Source organism: Camellia sinensis, chromosome 12, assembly GCF_055761805.1.
Source record: "Camellia sinensis isolate YWXY chromosome 12, ASM5576180v1, whole genome shotgun sequence".
Taxonomy (NCBI): domain Eukaryota; kingdom Viridiplantae; phylum Streptophyta; class Magnoliopsida; order Ericales; family Theaceae; genus Camellia; species Camellia sinensis.
In genome coordinates, this window is record NC_138972.1 from 106,718,332 (window position 1) to 106,736,123 (window position 17,792).

The following is a 17,792-nucleotide window of genomic DNA, read 5'->3' on the forward strand; positions in this document are numbered from 1 at the left end:
TTACTAAATTAGCATGTTCCCAAACGAGACCAATGTATCTCGCATTCCCAAACGAGGCCAATGTATCTCGCATTCTACTAAAAAATAGGCTTCGTTTGGCAACCGAACTTTTTAGTCAAAAAGTCAAAAAATTACTAAATTAGTCAAAAAGTCAACAACCCATACCAAAAAGTCAAAGATTCTCTTTTCTCTCTACTTTTTGCACATCTTTTCGTAAAAAGTTAAAAAACCATCGCAAACATACTAATTTTTTTTAATTCATATTTTAACTAAATAATTAAAAAATTACTAAATTAGTCTGTTCTCAGTAGTAAATTTTGCTAAGAAAAAACTGCCTGCAATGCTCTTTCATATTAGTATATATTTCATGTTGTTTCTGTCTCCACCAATCTACTCGTTGGGCCTTGCCCAATCCACTCTTTCTTTCCAAAGCAGTTAGAATTGGATCAGTCCATAACAGAACACAAACATTTTTAAGTAAAAGAAGTCCAAAAAGCGCTCAACATGGGCTTATTACACTGCGGATTTACACAAGGCAACCCAAGTGTTCTTGCGCTAGCTTAGCGACGTAAGCATGGTCTTGATTACACATCAACCTTACTCAAACCGAGTTCGGATCATCTGCCGTGGTCTCCTGCAATGCTTCCTGTGGTGATTTCAAAACGACGTCGTTTTGAGTTTTTTTTTTTTTTTTTTGGGCTCATGTTCTCCTTTCCCCCTATTTTCCTTTCTCTCTCATCCATCAGAGAAGAGGTGAGAGACGAAGCTGAAGGAGTGAAGTCGGTAAAACGAAACGGCGACGGCGAGGCGAGGTTTGATTTCTTCTTGTTGTAAATGGGTTTGGTTTAAGTGGGTTTGATTTCTTGAGTTTTGTGGGGTTGAGATCTACCACACTACAATCTGGACAAGCTTGAAAATGAACCTGAAAAATCTATAGTTCCAAAATTTGGGACCATGAAATTTCCCAAATTTCTATATCTATGGTGTCTTTAAACTCTCTTTTTTTGAATCACCTCATAAATAAACTTAGTCATTTGCTTTGAAATTCTGGGTTAATGGGTTTCTAGAACCACTGAGGATGAACAATCAGATTGAAGAGAGAACTGACTAACAGGAGAGAGACATGAATAATTATAATGACTTGATGGGTCATCATCATATTTACCATAGATCATGCCATTCATTGGATTACAAAACTATGAACATGATGAACATTGCTTTGTGGGTGATGAAGATTGAGTTGCATGAGGGATCTCACCCAACAACATGATGAACATTGCTTTGTGGGTGATGAAGATTGAGTTGCATGAGGGATCTCACCCAACAACATTTCAAGCTCATCGCTTCGCCGCCATAGAATTGAAGAGTAACCACCGCAGGAAGCATTGCAGGAGACTACGGCCAACTTCAACATACCTAATTGGTCCATGGGGACATGTAAAAATGCTTCGAAAAAATCAAATCACAAAGTCCATAATGCTTTTACATTGATTCTCTATATTAACTTTACTCTTTTGCGTTATGCTGAATATTAATTGGAAAGTCCAGTCCGAACTCCAAAATTATACCACTTCTGCACCTTTTGTAAACTATAAGTTTAAATTTTGTTTACTCATTCTTAAACTTAATATTAAATTGGAGTAAAAAATATCCAATCCAATATTAATGTTCAATGGATAAACAATCCCTAAAGTTTTAGACTTCATTTGGTTGAGTTTTTAAAACTTATTTCTAAATTTTTGTTGAAAAATTAGAAACTATTTCACAAAAACAAACATCAAAAAAAATATTTTAAATTTTCAAAAATTATTTCCACCTCAAAAAAGAGAAAACCAAACTATTTTTCAATTTTATTTTTTCACCAAACTAGTTTTTAAATTATTTTTAAAACAGATTCTATAAATTTAACCAAGCGTAATCTTAATTTTTAAAAAAGAAATGTCGAAGTGACAGAATCTTGAAACTCGAAATGAATTCTCATATCAGTTTTTTTACATGCACAGAATATGATCACATATGGAGACATATCTCAAATAAGAGAGTTGTATTCAAGGTTGTGTACTTATAATTTTTCTTTCCTTATTCATACCCAAACCAGAAAAAAGCCATTCTCAAATAGTGCACTCAACAACAGCTGACAAGCAAGGATGATGAGTCTCACACCATTTGAATGTCACCTTTGGATCTAGGAAGATCATCAAGACCACCAACCGAGTTAAATTTCGAGTTCTCAAACTTCTCTCCATCTCCCCACAGCGCATAAGCCTGTTCACCATGTACAGCTTCATCCCCTTCTCTGAGTTCCTCCTCAGACATTCTCAGAGGAACAACAAACCTAATCAAAACACAAATCAAGCTAGTCATGCAAACATTCAAAACGATGATAAACCCAATTCCCAGAATCTGAACCCAAAGTTGTTTGAAGCCAGCACCGACGTTGCCGGCGTGGAAGGCATAGAGAAGACCGGTGTAGTGTTGCCAGTTGTCGACCATGTAGAAGAGGCGGCAAAGGCGGGGCTCGGCAAAGAGGCCGGCGAGGAGGCCTCCGAGGCTGCCGGCGACGGCGTGGGTGTGGAAGACGGCCATGGTGTCATCTACTTGTTTGAGTAACCAGATTTTCTTGTGGAGGACCATCATAGTGTACCATGGAATGCTTCCTGATAGAATTCCCATTATTATGGCTGCCCAACCTTGCACCACTCCTGCTCAAAACAAATGTAACAGTATTTTTATGACATACAATTCAAATAGTATGTAAAATAAAAATAAAATAAAATATTTACAATTATATATTATAGTATGAATTTTCTTCGTTAAACCCAAGATGTATTTGTGATTGAAGAGTGCTTGAATTTATTTAGGAAAATGATATATAAATTTACTTTTTAAGTTTATTTATTTATTTATTTATTTATTTATTTATTTTATAAATACATTGTTTGAGATTTGTTTAAAATATAATTGTTATTTACAATTCCAAAAATTATAAATATTCTATTGTCAATTTTTTTTATTTAACATAATTGATTAAAAAAATTAAATTTCTTACTACTCTCTTATACAATAATAAAATTACTTGAATTATTAATTAAAATAAATTTATGATATTATTAAAAACTGTTAATTGACTTAATAATTTATTAACAAAATGAACTATTTGTTATGAAATTAAAATTTTCAAGAGGCAGGATGCAATTTATAAAACTACAGGTGACAATTTGTATTTTAATCCAATCTTAATAGAATATTTGTAATTTTTCCTAATTTTTTTTATACGAATATTCCATTTTGATTCAACTTTTAATGAATCAAATCTAAACTGAACTTGAATAATTTAATTTATCTTATATTGTGCTTGGAACAGTAAATTTGATTAATTTTTTTATAAAAAAAAAAAAAACTTATATTTCACTAATATTACTTATTATATATTTTTTAAAAATATTTTGTTTGAGAAGGAATGAATCCACAACATTGGTCAATTAAATTGAACGAACCGGCAGCAGGGGTGATGCAGACCAAGCCGGTGATCATGCCTTGGGTGGCACCAATGACAGAAGGCTTTTCGAAGAAGAGAATATCAAGGAGTAGCCACGTCAGCAAGCTGGTGGCTGCACACACGTGCGTATTAAGGACGGCCAGAGATGCGTCTATGCTTGCCACGTATGGATCTCCACCGTTGAATCCTGTCCACCCCATCCATAATAGCCCCGCACCTGCCAGCATCAGCAGTATGTTGTTTGGCGGAAACCTCTCTCTGTCTTGGCTTGCTCTTGGTCCCACCTAATTCCACCAATTTTTTAAATAAATTTTTTAAGTATAAGTTTGCTAAAAATTAGATGAATTGGCGACCTTAAGGCTCACTTCATTGATTTAAATTGTTAATTTCAAATAATTAATTAAAAAAATATTTATACAAAAAAAATTAAATTAATCTAATATCAATTGTTATATATGTTTTTAACAATAAATTTTTTATTTTTTATATTATATATAGAAGGTAAATTACACTAATTTTTTTTAATAAAAAAATACAGTTAATTTTATTTTTTAACATATTATATTAATTCCTTTAAAATTTTAATTCACATAACAGTTAAATCATATTTATAAATAATTTGTTAGTTGTATAAATAAAAAATAATATTTTCTTCTATTTTTAATTAAAATGTATATATATATATATGTTTATATATTGCAGTGTTATTCACCATCTGTATTACTTTCAGTCACTTTAATATACTAAAAAAGAAAAAAAATGATATACAAATTCACTTTTTATATTCACTTTATAAACCTAGTGACGTGTCAAGAAAGTGATTTGTTGATAATTAAAGATTTAATTATCAACCAATCATTTTTTTGAGTGTGTCTAATTTTTTGGTTTAAATAACAATGCTCAAAAAAGAATTCAATATAATTATATCAAAAGTATAAAATTAGATTAACTTTCTTCAAATTTAAAGAAAGATAAATGTAATTTACCCTTAAAAAATAAATAAAAATAAAAACTTAAGGTGATAGTTTAGCATGGTTACGTAGAGGTAGAGTAGAGGTAGTAGTAGTTACCCAATAAGCAGCAGTGAAACCAGCAACACCAGAAGAAAGGTGAATGACAAAGCCACCGGAGTAATCAATGACTCCCATCTTCGACAACCAACCATCCGGACACCATATACTATACGCTCCTACCGTATACGAAAACGTCATCCAAATCGGCACAAACATCATCCACGCGTAAAAATTCATCCTCCCTAACAAAGCCCCCGCGATTAAAATCAGCGTAATCGCCGCGAAAACAAACTGAAAAAACACCATCGTGGCGTTCGGAAACATCCCCGAAAAGGTCTGTTTCAGCAGGAACTTCTGGTCCAATGCCACGTTCGGTCTGCCCAGGAAATGAATGAATTTGTGTCCGAACGACATTTGGTACCCCCACCCTACCCAACAGACGAGGACCGCCGCGAAGGCGTAAAAGGCCATGAATGCCGAGTTCACTGCCCATTTCTTTTTTACGATGCTTCCGTAGAGTATCACCAGGCCCGGCACGCTCTGCAGGCCCACCAGAGTGGCCGCCGTCAGCTGCCACGCGTTGTCGCCTTTGTTCATCCAATATGGACTTGCATCGTCGGTTATCAGGTTCGGCGGTAGCTCCATGTCGACGGTGATCGGACGATGGGATTTTTATGAGAGTGTGGTCAAGTTTTGATACAAGGATAGTGAGGGGGTTATATATTGGGGGGTTTGGATCTACCTTGGGACAATACCTATGCCAAATTTTCTTATTTTATTATTGAAAAATAAATTAATGAAATATTATTTTATTTTTAGAAAAGTGCTATAATTAATTTTGACATGCTCTCAATCTTTGCTAAATTAATGTCATGTTTAACATATGAAGTGGAGCAACAATTTGGGGTCAAATTTGATTGTTGATATCTCACGTAGGTTTTGACATATAGGTTGAAGATGCTCTCAATAAATCTATTTTCGGACAGATTTTAGTAATTTGAATTATTTATTTTTTAATATTCATTTATTAAGATATTCATACAAAAAGTTAAGATAATAAAAAATCGATAATTATATATTTGAATCACATTTGTATTATGAAAAATATAAAATTTTATTTTTACATTATATTTATCGTCTATTTTTTAATATAAATGTAATTTAAACATACAATTACAATATCCGATTATATTGATTTTTTATTAAATCTTAAAATATAAATAGTTTTGATTATTGAGATCAACTCAGAAATGAGCCAACTAAATCGAACTACTCCTCAAATTGAATGGCTAACCCCAAACCATCTTTTAAAAATGAGTAATATTGCAAATCCGCTCTTATTAATTCAAAAATTAATTTTCATCACACCTGACATAAATTCCATTTAAACCTGAGATTACACAAATTAATCTCTGCAACACAATTATCCACCCAAAAAATTTCGAGTGGTTAACAGACTTTCCATTTAAAAAAACTTCAAATTCTCTTGGGTGGGTGGATTGGACCCTGTTGGACACTGCTGTTTCATGTCTGGCTTATATTGTTTTTTGTGTTTGACTATGTGGAGTGCTAGGTTAAATTACTAAAATGGCCTTTATAATTTTTCATCTGGGAAATACTAGGTAATTTGAGACGAGACATATGCCACTTGAGGCTGAGAAACCCATGGGAAAGTTGAAGCAGGGGAATTTCCGCCCGAGAAGCGGAGTTGGGTGGGGCTTCTTCGTGCAGCTAATGATACCTACTATGAAATTCCCTAGGACTCATTCACACAATTTATTACTATTTTATGGCTTGATTCTTAACCTTTACGGTTCTGGTTCATTATCATGGTTTTATATTTTATTACCTAAAATTCTTTTTAAAAGATAAATTACATTGTTAATTTTTATACTTTGATTTTTGTGTTATTTTGATTCTTATAATTTCTTTGATTTTGATTCTGAATTTGTAATTTTACCTCAATTTGATCACATTGATTATGTTTGTTAGCCTCTTTTTTTTAAAAAAAAAAAAATGAAAAATACACATATGAACAACATGTGTTATGTTTTTTTAGAGAAAATTTATAAACTTAATTAGCTCACTGATTTAACTTTGACTAAATTAGTATAAAATCTAAAATTAGAAGTCAAATCAACCCAATTAAAAATGGAATGACCAAAATAACATACAATAAAAAATACAAGAACTATTGATATAAATTTTCTTTTTAGAAATGTTGGTACCTATGATTTAGAATGTATAAATCATATTTATTTTGAGGGTCAACCACACAAATAAAGTATAAACTTGAATAATATAGTTCAATGTTTTTTAATTTATTTTTTAAAATACGCAATATTTTTATTTATTTATAGATCATAACGCCATCGTAAATTGATCTTTCCCAGCTTGATACATCATGAACTGACGTGATTTGTCAACATTATAAATTTATATATGTTCTTATTTCAATGTGAAAAAAGTTTATAAATGTGGAAACTATGCAAAGACAATGGCAGGTAGGGGTGTAACATGGGTGAGCTTAACTTGAGCAATTCTAAAATAATCTGAATTATTTTAGGATTTAGATATGATATTTTCAAATTCGGTACAGGTTTAGGCAAAAATTTAGAAGCTCAAATTAAATTTGGGCGGACTTTGGCAAAGATATCAAACAACCCAAGCAACCTGAAACCCGAATTATAATATATAAATATATAAAAATATTAAATATACATATAAATTATTAGTCATTACATGATATTAAAGTAATTTAAATTATTAAATCATATTGAATATATTATACATACAAATAATATAAAATTTTACTCTCTTTTTTTTTCACTCATAAATTGTAATGATTACTACAGCTATTTTTCTTATATTATATAAATTATTTGTTTTGATGGTATTAATGATTTTTTATAAATATATATATATATATATATAGAGAGAGAGAGAGAGTCAAATTTTAATAATTTAATAATGTAACTGCGAAAAAAAAAATTGAAATTCATTTACAATTCAGGTAACTCGAGTTTAACTAGGGTCGGACTTGGACAGGCAACCTCGAGTTACAATTCGGACTTAGGCGGGCCTGAGCAGATCTCAGCATAATTTGAGTTAGACTTGGACAACCTTACAACTTGATCGAACCCGCCTGAGTTGCACTTCAATGGCATGCCAGACTGCTGGCTAAGGTCGTGGCATGGCATGCAGACCAAGGATGTGTTGGAAAATTTATAAAGAGGTAGTTGTGAATTGAAATAGACTCCAGTTTGAATGAAATGGTGTAACCTTTCATGGTGTCTTTTTATTTTAAAGGAAGGGTCAAACCTCCATTTGAATGAAAGGGTGTAAGTCTTTCATGGTGTCTCTTTATTTTAAAGGAAGGGTTATGTCCCTTCTTCATACCTTTTCTATTCAAATTGAATAGGTGCCAACAAAGCCTATATAAAGGCAGCCCCATTCCAATTTTGATTAATCCCGAAATTCAGTCTGCGTTCTTTATATTGCTGTCCAACTTTTATTTAGTGCATTTTCCTTCATTCTAGTTTTAGGAAAAATAACAAAGAGAGTATAGAACACAGGTTCTAGTTCGCCGAACAAATTGTTTGGAGTGCTACTACAATTTGTGAAGATCATTGTATCCTGGGAGATAGACGCCACTCAACCGTAAGCACCGTAGCGGGGCGAATCTGTCTTAAGGACAGAGTGTCACACACTCGACTTGGTCTTGTAATTTTTATTTGGTTCGACAAAATAAATCCGGTATGTTATTTATTTATTTTATTTGAATTTATTTCTAATTATTTTATTTACACAGAAGATTGTCCAACAATCTTAAGACAGATTCGAATTATTCTGTTTACAGAATTTTTCATTTGTTTCCTTTTTTCATTCTTCGTAAATAATTTTGGAAGAAAAATATTTTCTGTGGATTTACAAAATAATATTCTGGTTGGAAAAACAAATAGTGATTATATGCTATTTGACAGATAGTAGTAATATACTGTCTCTTTTCTTTGACAACAACTAGTAGTACGATACTGGTGTCATTAACAATTCAGAATATATTTTTGTGAAATTTTTTCAGAAATTAATTTTGGGTTTTAGAAATTATTTTCTGAGTTTTCATTACTTAAAATTCTATTTTAGTATTTTAATTATTGAAGTGCTACAGAAATTAATTTTCTGTGTGGAATTAATTTAGTTAAATAAAATTTTATTTTATTTCCAAATTAATTGAAAAATAAAAGTTATATTCTTATTTCTTTTATTTTATAGAATTTAATTTTCTGTGTGGAATTATTTTGGTTAAATAAAATTTTATTTTATTTCCAAATTAATTGAAAAATAAAAGTTATAGTTTTTTATTTCTTTTATTTTGCAGAATTTAATTTTCTGTGTGGAATTAATTTGTTTAAATAAAGTTTTATTTTATTTTCAAATTAATTGGAAAATAAAAGTTACATTCTTGTTTCTTTTATTTTTACAAAATTTAATTCTGTGAATTCGGTTTAGTTTTCTGTGTAGTGTAAATTCTAATTATAATTTTGTTTTATAAATTAAAATTGATGGCTACTAAAACAAATGCCCAAACAAGTACTACTGTGATGGCTGCAATTGCACCAACCCCCTCTCCTGTGATGACAGTACCGATAAATCATGGAGAGAAGCCAGAGAAGTTCTCAGGAACTGACTTTAAAAGATGGCAACAGAAAATGTTGTTCTATCTTACAACTTTGAACCTGGCTCGTTTTCTCCGTGAAGATGCTCCTATCCTTAAAGAGGATGATACCGACCGGCAAGTGGTTGCTGCGGTTGATGCTTGGAAACATGCCGATTTCCTTTGCCGAAATTACGTCTTGAACGGACTTGACAACACATTATACAACGTCTACAGTCCAATCAAGACAACAAAGGAACTTTGGGAATCGTTAGAGAAAAAGTTGCAAAACGGAAGATGCCGACTCAAAGAAATTTGTGGTTGGCAGATTCTTGGATTTTGTAATGGTTGATTCAAAAACTGTGATCAGTCAAGCTCAAGATTTCCAACTCATTCTGCATGATATTCACGCAGAAGACATGTCTCTCAGTGAATCCTTCCAAGTTACAGCCTTAATTGAAAAATTACCAAAAGGTTGGAAGGAGTTCAAGAACTACCTCAAGCACAAGCGCAAAGAAATTTCTATGGACAAATTAATTGTGCGTTTGAGAATTGAGGAGGACAACCGCAATTCTGAAAAGCGGGCTGGTAAGCATTCTATGGAGTCTAAGGCAAATGTAGTGGAACATACTTCAAAAACCAAGAAACGAAAGTTTTCTGGCGAAAGTTCATCACAAGGCTCTAAAGAGGGGGATAATAAAAAGTACAAGGTTAATGGCAAATGTTACATCTGTGACAAAGTGGGACATCGAGCCAAAGATTGCCATAACAAAGGCAAAAGCAAAAGAAGAACAAGCAAAAAGCCTGCTCAAGCCCATATGACCGAAGTGGACAATATTTCCAATGGTGTCGAAGACATCAATCTTTCTGCAGTTGTTTCCGAGGCAAATCTTGTCGGAAATCCTAAAGAATGGTGGGTGGACACTGGTGCTACTCGCCATATCTGTGCCGACAAATAGATGTTCACATCTTATTCTACAGTGGATAATGGTGAACAACTCTTTATGGGCAACTCCTCAACTTCCAAAGTTAAAGGACAAGGAAAGATTGTACTCAAGGTGACATCAGGAAAGGAACTCACTCTCAACAATGTGCTGCATGTACCAGACATTCATAAGAATTTAGTTTCCGGATCTTTGTTGAGTAAAAATGGGTTTAGGCTAGTTTTTGAAAGTGACAAGTTTATACTTACCAAAAACGGAATGTATGTAGGAAAATGTTACATGTCTGATGGCCTTTCCAAGTTAAATGTAATGACCATTGTACCCTCAGTTATTAATAATACTACATCTTCTTCTTACTTGCTTGAGTCTTCAAATTTATGGCATGGTAGACTAGGACATGTTAATTATGGATCTTTGCGTAGATTAATTAATATGGAATGTTTACCTAAATTTGACATTGATCCAAATCATAAATGTGAAATTTGTGTTGAAGCAAAATTAACTAAAACTCCTTTTCATTCAATTGAAAGAAGTACGGAACCACTTGAATTAATTCATAGTGACATTTGTGATTTTAAATCAATTCAAACCAGAGGTGGGAAAAAGTATGTAATCACTTTTATAGATGACTATACTAGATATAGTTATATTTATTTAATTCGAACCAAGGATGAAGCTTTGGAAACTTTCATTCAATATAAGAATGAAGTTGAAAATCAACTTGGTAAGAAAATCAAGAAACTTAGAAGTGATAGAGGTGATGAATATGAATCACCTTTTGGTGAGTTTTGTAAAGAATATGGAATAATTCATCAAACCACCACTCCTTACTCACCTCAGCAAAATGGAATTGCTGAAAGGAAAAATAGAACTTTAAAAGAAATGATGAATGCCATGTTAATTAGTTCTGGATTACCTCAAAACTTGTGGGGGGAAGCAATACTTTCTGCTAATTATATACTTAATAAAGTGCCCCAAAAGAAAGTGAATCAAACACCTTATGAATTGTGGCATGGAAGAATACCATCCTACAAATACTTAAAAGTGTGGGGGTGTTTGGCTAACGTGGCTATTCCTAGTCCTAAAAAGACTAAGATAGGTCCTAAGACCATTGATTGCATTTTCATTGGTTATGCTAAAAATAGTAGTGCATATCGGTTTTTGATTCATAAATCAGAACATATCGAAATGCATGTAAATACTATTATTGAGTCTCGGAATGCATCATTCTTTGAACATGTATTTCCAAAGAAAACTGGACAAGAGAATAGTACTAATAAAAGATCTTTTGATGCTATTACTAGTAAGGATCAAGAACATGATCAAGAACAAGAGTTAGATCAAAATGAAGAAGAGGAACCTAGGCGTAGTAAACGTGCTAGAACCTCAAAATCTTTTGGTCCAAATTTTCTAACATATTTGTTAGAAAATGAGCCTTTAACTTTTAAAGAGGCTATGTCCAGTCCTGAAGCTCCTTTATGGAAAGAAGCTGTCAACAGTGAAGTTGAATCCATCTTGCAAAATCACACTTGGGAATTAGTGGACTTGCCACCAGGTTGTAAACCTCTTGGGTACGAGTGGATTTTCAAAAGAAAATTGAAAGCGGATGGATCAATTGACAAATGCAAGGCAAGACTTGTGGTCAAAGGGTTTAGACAAAAAGAAGGTCTTGGTTATTTTGACACATACTCACCGGTTACTAGAATAACATCCATTAGAATGCTAATTGCCATTGCATCTCTATACAATTTAGAAATTCATCAAATGGATGTAAAAACCTCTTTCTTAAATGGTGAGTTAAATGAAGAAATTTACATAGAACAACCAGAAGGGTTTTCTGTTCCAGGAAAAGAAAAGAAAGTGTGTAAATTGGTTAAATCATTATATGGTTTAAAACAAGCGCCAAAGCAATGGCATGAGAAATTTGACAAGGCAATGATGTCAAATGGATTTAAAATTAATGAGTGTGACAAATGTGTTTATATTAAAAACACAGATAAAGGTTATGTCATTGTATGTCTTTATGTAGATGATATGCTCATCATTGGTAGTAATAATGACATGATTAAAACTACCAAGAAAATGTTGAATAAACATTTTGACATGAAGGACATGGGCATTGCTGATGTAATACTTGGTATGAAAATTACCAAAACATCAGAAGGATATGCTTTGTCACAATCTCATTACATTAAGAAAATACTTGACAAATTCAGCAAAGATGATGATCATCTTGCTAGAACTCTTGTAGATGTTAATTTGTATCTTTCTAAGAATGTACAGGAAAGTATTTCTCAATTAGAGTATGCCCAAATTATTGGAAGCTTAATGTACTTGATGAACTACACTCGCCCAAATATAGCTTATGCAGTAAGTAAATTAAGTAGGTATACGAGTAATCCGGGAGTAGAACATTGGAAAGCAATTATAAGGGTTCTTAGATATCTCCGATTTACTCGTAACATTGGGCTTAATTATACTAGATATCCAGTAGTACTTGAAGGATACTGTGATGCAAATTGGATATCGGATACAAGAGACTCAAAGTCCACTAGTGGGTATGTCTTTACTCTTGGTGTGGCGGCTGTATCTTGAAAATCTTCTAAACAGACTTGTATTGCTAGGTCTACTATGGAATCTGAATTCATAGCTTTACACAAAGCAGGGGAAGAAGCAGAATGGCTTCGCCACTTCCTTGAAGATATTCCAATATGGCCAAAACCGGTGCCTGCTATATGCATACATTGCGATAGTCAATCTGCAATAGGTAGAGCTCAGAGTCATATGTATAACGGTAAGTCACGACACATTCGTTGTCGACATAACACCGTAAGACAACTACTCTCTAATGGAATTATTTCTATAGAATATGTTAAGTCTAAAGACAACATAGCGGATCCACTAACCAAAGGGTTGGCAAGAGAGTTAGTTGAGAATTCATCGAGGGAAATGGGACTAAAGCCTATGAAATAAGAGTTACCACAACGGCAACCCAACCTAGTTGACTGGAGATCCCAAGATCTAGGTTCAAAGGGACAACTGAGTTGTGATTGACTCAAAAAGATCACTGTGGAGTCCAACTCCTACCCATTTCTATGATGAAATAAGTGATGTCTACAGCGATTTAGGTTAAGTAATACTTTTAATGATTCTTATATCTAGGTAAACCTAGTGGAGTATGGCATGATACTTTTCATAAGAATCACCTATGTGAGTGTGAACTGGGCCGGTTCTATAAGATTTGTGAAGGGCTACAAGTCTTTAAAGCACTCATGAAAGACCAGGTTGTTCAGGGCCAAAATGAACACAATAGTGAGAACTAAACTGTGTTTGGGGATATACTGTGTGAGTTCTATTGTCTTGGTTTACACAAACGGCTGAACAGTTCAAGACATCATGTTCATTGGTTAGCTAGTAAATCCGATAGTGTCTCACAAGGGAAGGTTCAAAGCCAAAAGCTACCTATCCTTTGCAGAATATTTCCAATTTCTGTACTCTCTGTAATTACATCATGTTGTTGCATTTTCTCTCTGTCAATTTCATTCATGTGGGGGATTATTGGAAAATTTATAAAGAGGTAGTTGTGAATTGAAATAGACTCCATTTTGAATGAAAAGGTGTAACCTTTCATGGTGTCTTTTTGTTTTAAAGGAAGGGTCAAACCTCCATTTGAATGAAAGGGTGCAAGCCTTTCATGGTGTCTCTTTATTTTAAAGGAAGGGTTATGTCCCTTCTTCATACCTTTTCTATTCAAATTGAATAGGTGCCAACAAAGCCTATATAAAGGCAGCCCCATTCCAATTTTGATTAATCCCGAAATTCAGTCTGCGTTCTTTATATTGCTGTCCAACTTTTATTTAGTGCATTTTCCTTCATTCTAGTTTTAGGAAAAATAACAAAGAGAGTATAGAACACAGGTTCTAGTTCGCCGAACAAATTGTTTGGAGTGCTACTACAATTTGTGAAGATCATTGTATCCTGGGAGATAGACGCCACTCAACCGTAAGCACCGTAGTGGGGCGAATCTGTCTTAAGGACAGAGTGTCACACACTCGACTTGGTCTTGTAATTTTTATTTGGTTCGACAAAATAAATCCGGTATGTTATTTATTTATTTTGTTTGAATTTATTTCTAATTATTTTATTTACACAGAAGATTGTCCAACAGGATGTGGCATGCCATGCTGGTGGCCAAGGCCGTGGCATGGCATGTGGGCTAAGGCCGTGGCTTGGCATGCTGGCCAAGGCTTTGGCATATCATGTTGCTAGCCAAGGCCGTGGCATGCTAACCAAGGCTTTGACATGCTATGCTACTGGCAAAGGCTGTGGCATGCCAGGTTGGCTAGGTCGCGAGCATGTCATGTTGCCTAGGCCGCGCAGTGGCTAGGTTGGATGCTGCCCAGGCCGTGGGCATGCCATGCTGCCTAGGTTGCGGGCACGCCTTGCTGCCAAGTCGGCCAGGCAGCGAGCATGCCATGCTGCAACGTCAAGGGCGCAAACCTGGATGCGTGCACGCCAAGCTGGCATGCCGACCAGGCCACGACCAATGCTGCCCATAAGCCATACAGCGCTGTCGGCCAAGGCAATCGCGACACCGCCACCACTACGGGCCGCCACTCAACACATCCCATGCTTGGCTATGGAGTTTCAATGTCACAAGACAAGCAACGGCATATGCCAAGCGCACGCCCTGGCATAGGCGTGTCCTGCGACTTGGCCAGGTATAATAAGACTTGAATGTAATGGATCATACTGTGAATCAATGCGGGCCTGCCCTGCCTTTTTTTTTATTATTTATTGTTATTTTTTTACGGGATATAAATTAGTGGTCTTTTCACAAAATATTATAAAAAAAATTATAATTTTAATCATTAAAATTGATAAAATTTATCACTGATTTAAAATATTTAAAAAAACAATGCACTGAAATATAATTTTTTCTATTTTTTTTTTTTACATTATTCCATAATTGTAACTTCACAAGTTCATAATAATAGTTGTTAAATAAATAGGTATGTATGATTATGAGAATAGGCTATATGATTCAATCATGTGATTATCTTTATAAAATCAAAATATTTTTTTCATAAATAAATTTTTATATATAGATTTAGAAGATAAACCATTCTAATCATCAAAATTAATCATGTAATGATGAGCACCTGTGATTAGACTGGACCATCTACTCCATTTGCATTATATATTAAAAAAGGTAACGTTATTAGAAAAAATAGTAATTTCATTTATAAATTACAAATTTTAATAAAAAAAATATAATACGCGTGCATATGTATACCGATAAAAGGTGTGTACCGAGTAATTATCTTATATTTTAAGAATTTTACGTTGATGATTATGCTATTTGGTGCAGCTTATTATAAGCTAAAAGCTGATAATCAGAAAGCAGAAACTAAAAGTACCCATTCTCCAACTTCTTAGCTTATTTAAGCTATTAATGTTAGAAATTGGGCGCCCATGTGACATGACCCTTTGAACCTTTTGGACCTTATCCATGTAAGTTTGAATTTGAATTCAAAACATATTTGGATAACCACTCAGGATATCTATATCTATCATATCAACTGATATGGATAGATGATATATTTATCTTATATATCTGATATGATATATGGGATATGGATATCAAAAAACAACGTATGTTTTTGTTTTTCCCATACTGACTCTCTCCCATTAAATAACAGTCAAGCCATTTTACGCTGTGACTTGTGTAGGTGATACTCATTTTGTATTATCACTCCACTGCTGGGTTGGTTGTTCACATTCTGGAAGCACGTGATTTACCCACGAGATTCTTCGCTTCAAGCTCTGCTAAAAGGTATGATTCTGAAATTTTTCATCTGTTGCGTTATACTTTAATTGACATTGGTATTAGAGGGTATATGGGTATTTTCGTGTTTATTTTAAATCATGTATATAATTTTATATAAATATATACACATTATATGCATGAAAATTAATATAGGAGGAAGATGGAGTGCAGGGTTTCTACACTTCCATTCTCATTAGATTGAGAGTGTAAAATATCTCATTTTTATGTTCATTAAATGTCATTTTTAAGATCACAAATTTTTTTTTTTGGAAAATGGAGTCCGGCAGTACCGAAATTGGATCAGAAAACACCCTGGAATGCGGCGCGTGGACTGCACGCGCCACCTGACACCGCCAGCGGCTTCCACGCGCCATCAGGTGCGCGTCAGCCGTGCTATCCATGCGCAAGCCATCCGTGCCAGCACGCGTGCGCTGCGCGCTGAGCTGCCTGGTGAGCCGTGTGCTGAGACGGGCGCTGAGCTGCACCGTTTTTTCCTCCGCCGGCTTGGCTGCTGATTATAAGGCACTGTTTGTTTTTTTTAATCCAGAATTGGTTTAAATGGTCATAAATAATTCGTTATAGATTTGTTTTATGCGTGGCTGGTACTGTTAGACTCGAAATTGATTTTTCTATCTTCTGTAAATTTTAAAAATTTTATGAAAATAAAAAATATTTTTTCTGTGATAATAATTCATTATTTATGCTTTAAAATGCTTCTGGTGTTGCATGAATAATTTTCTAGGGTTGAAATTTTTATTGTAGACTACTGAAAATTTTTACTATTTACTGGTATAATTGTTTCAGTTTTTTAGATTCTGGAATTTTTAATTCTAATTTTATATGTGTTTATTAGTTATTTAAAATTTCAAAAAATTTCAAAATGATGTACATTCAATTATGGCATAATCTGAATATTAAATACATCATATTTTTTTGGGCTTGTAATATGTTGCAATTAGAGAAACATGATTAGTTTTTTATTTATTTATTTGAATTCTATTATTAAATGAATATAGCATGAGTTATTTGTAAATTTACATTAAGATGTTATTGAATGGAATTTATCATGCTTTGTATATGCCATAAGTAGTGGGAGATTGATTGTGCGCATGGAATTAAATTAAATTTTGATAATTATCACTAGAGGTGCAAGAAATGATTACGAGCATAGCAAATTTTTGATCTTGAGACATGTGTAAAATTATTATTATTTAATTTAGATTCTTTTGCTGGAAAATAATTTTTTGTGTTGCTATCATTAATATCCCCTGAGCATTTGTTTACTCTGTATGTAGAAATGGCTGCTGAGACAGTGGTGGCAGACTTAACTAAGGGAGAGAAATTGGATGGTGACAATTATGATATATGGCGCCGTAAGATCCAATACCTCCTCAATGAGCAAGAAGTATTGACCACACTTGAACAAGTGATGATTGAGCCAAAGCAGGGCAATGCAGCTCAACATCGTCGTGATCTTGAAGTCTTTCAGACTTGGCGTAACAAAGATCGGTGTGCGAACTTTACTATGTTAAGCAACATGCACAACGACTTGATTAGTGAGTTTGAGCATTGCCCGACTGCATTTGAGATGTAGGAAGCTCTCAAGCAAAAGTTTGGTATTACGTCTTTGGCAAGCTACGTGGGCTGACTATGAAGTTTGACTCCTATCAGAAAAGGGTGCATCACTCGATGAAGCAGCATTTAAGGATCATGTCAGCCATGATACGTGAGCTTGCGGCTGCTGGGCATAATTTGACTCAAGACCAGCAAGTACAAGTTGTGATTCGCTCTCTGCCAAATTCTTGGGAGCAGATGAAGCAGAACATGATGCACAATGAGAGTGTGAAAACAT

The 17,792-nt window shown here is 33.8% G+C and overlaps 1 protein-coding gene across 1 annotated transcript; it reads right to left on the reverse strand.

The window, feature by feature from the left end:
- Positions 1–2,055: 2,055 nt before the first annotated feature.
- Positions 2,056–5,200, reverse strand: LOC114266578 (ammonium transporter 2 member 4). The gene is made up of 3 exons (XM_028207505.2): positions 4,570–5,200; positions 3,498–3,783; positions 2,056–2,702 (listed from the first exon to the last, which is right to left on the reverse strand). Exons 1-3 carry the CDS (start codon positions 5,155–5,157, stop codon positions 2,158–2,160), a joined length of 1,419 nt encoding a protein of 472 aa, XP_028063306.2. The 5' UTR covers positions 5,158–5,200; the 3' UTR covers positions 2,056–2,157.
- Between the last annotated feature and the right edge of the window lie 12,592 nt (positions 5,201–17,792).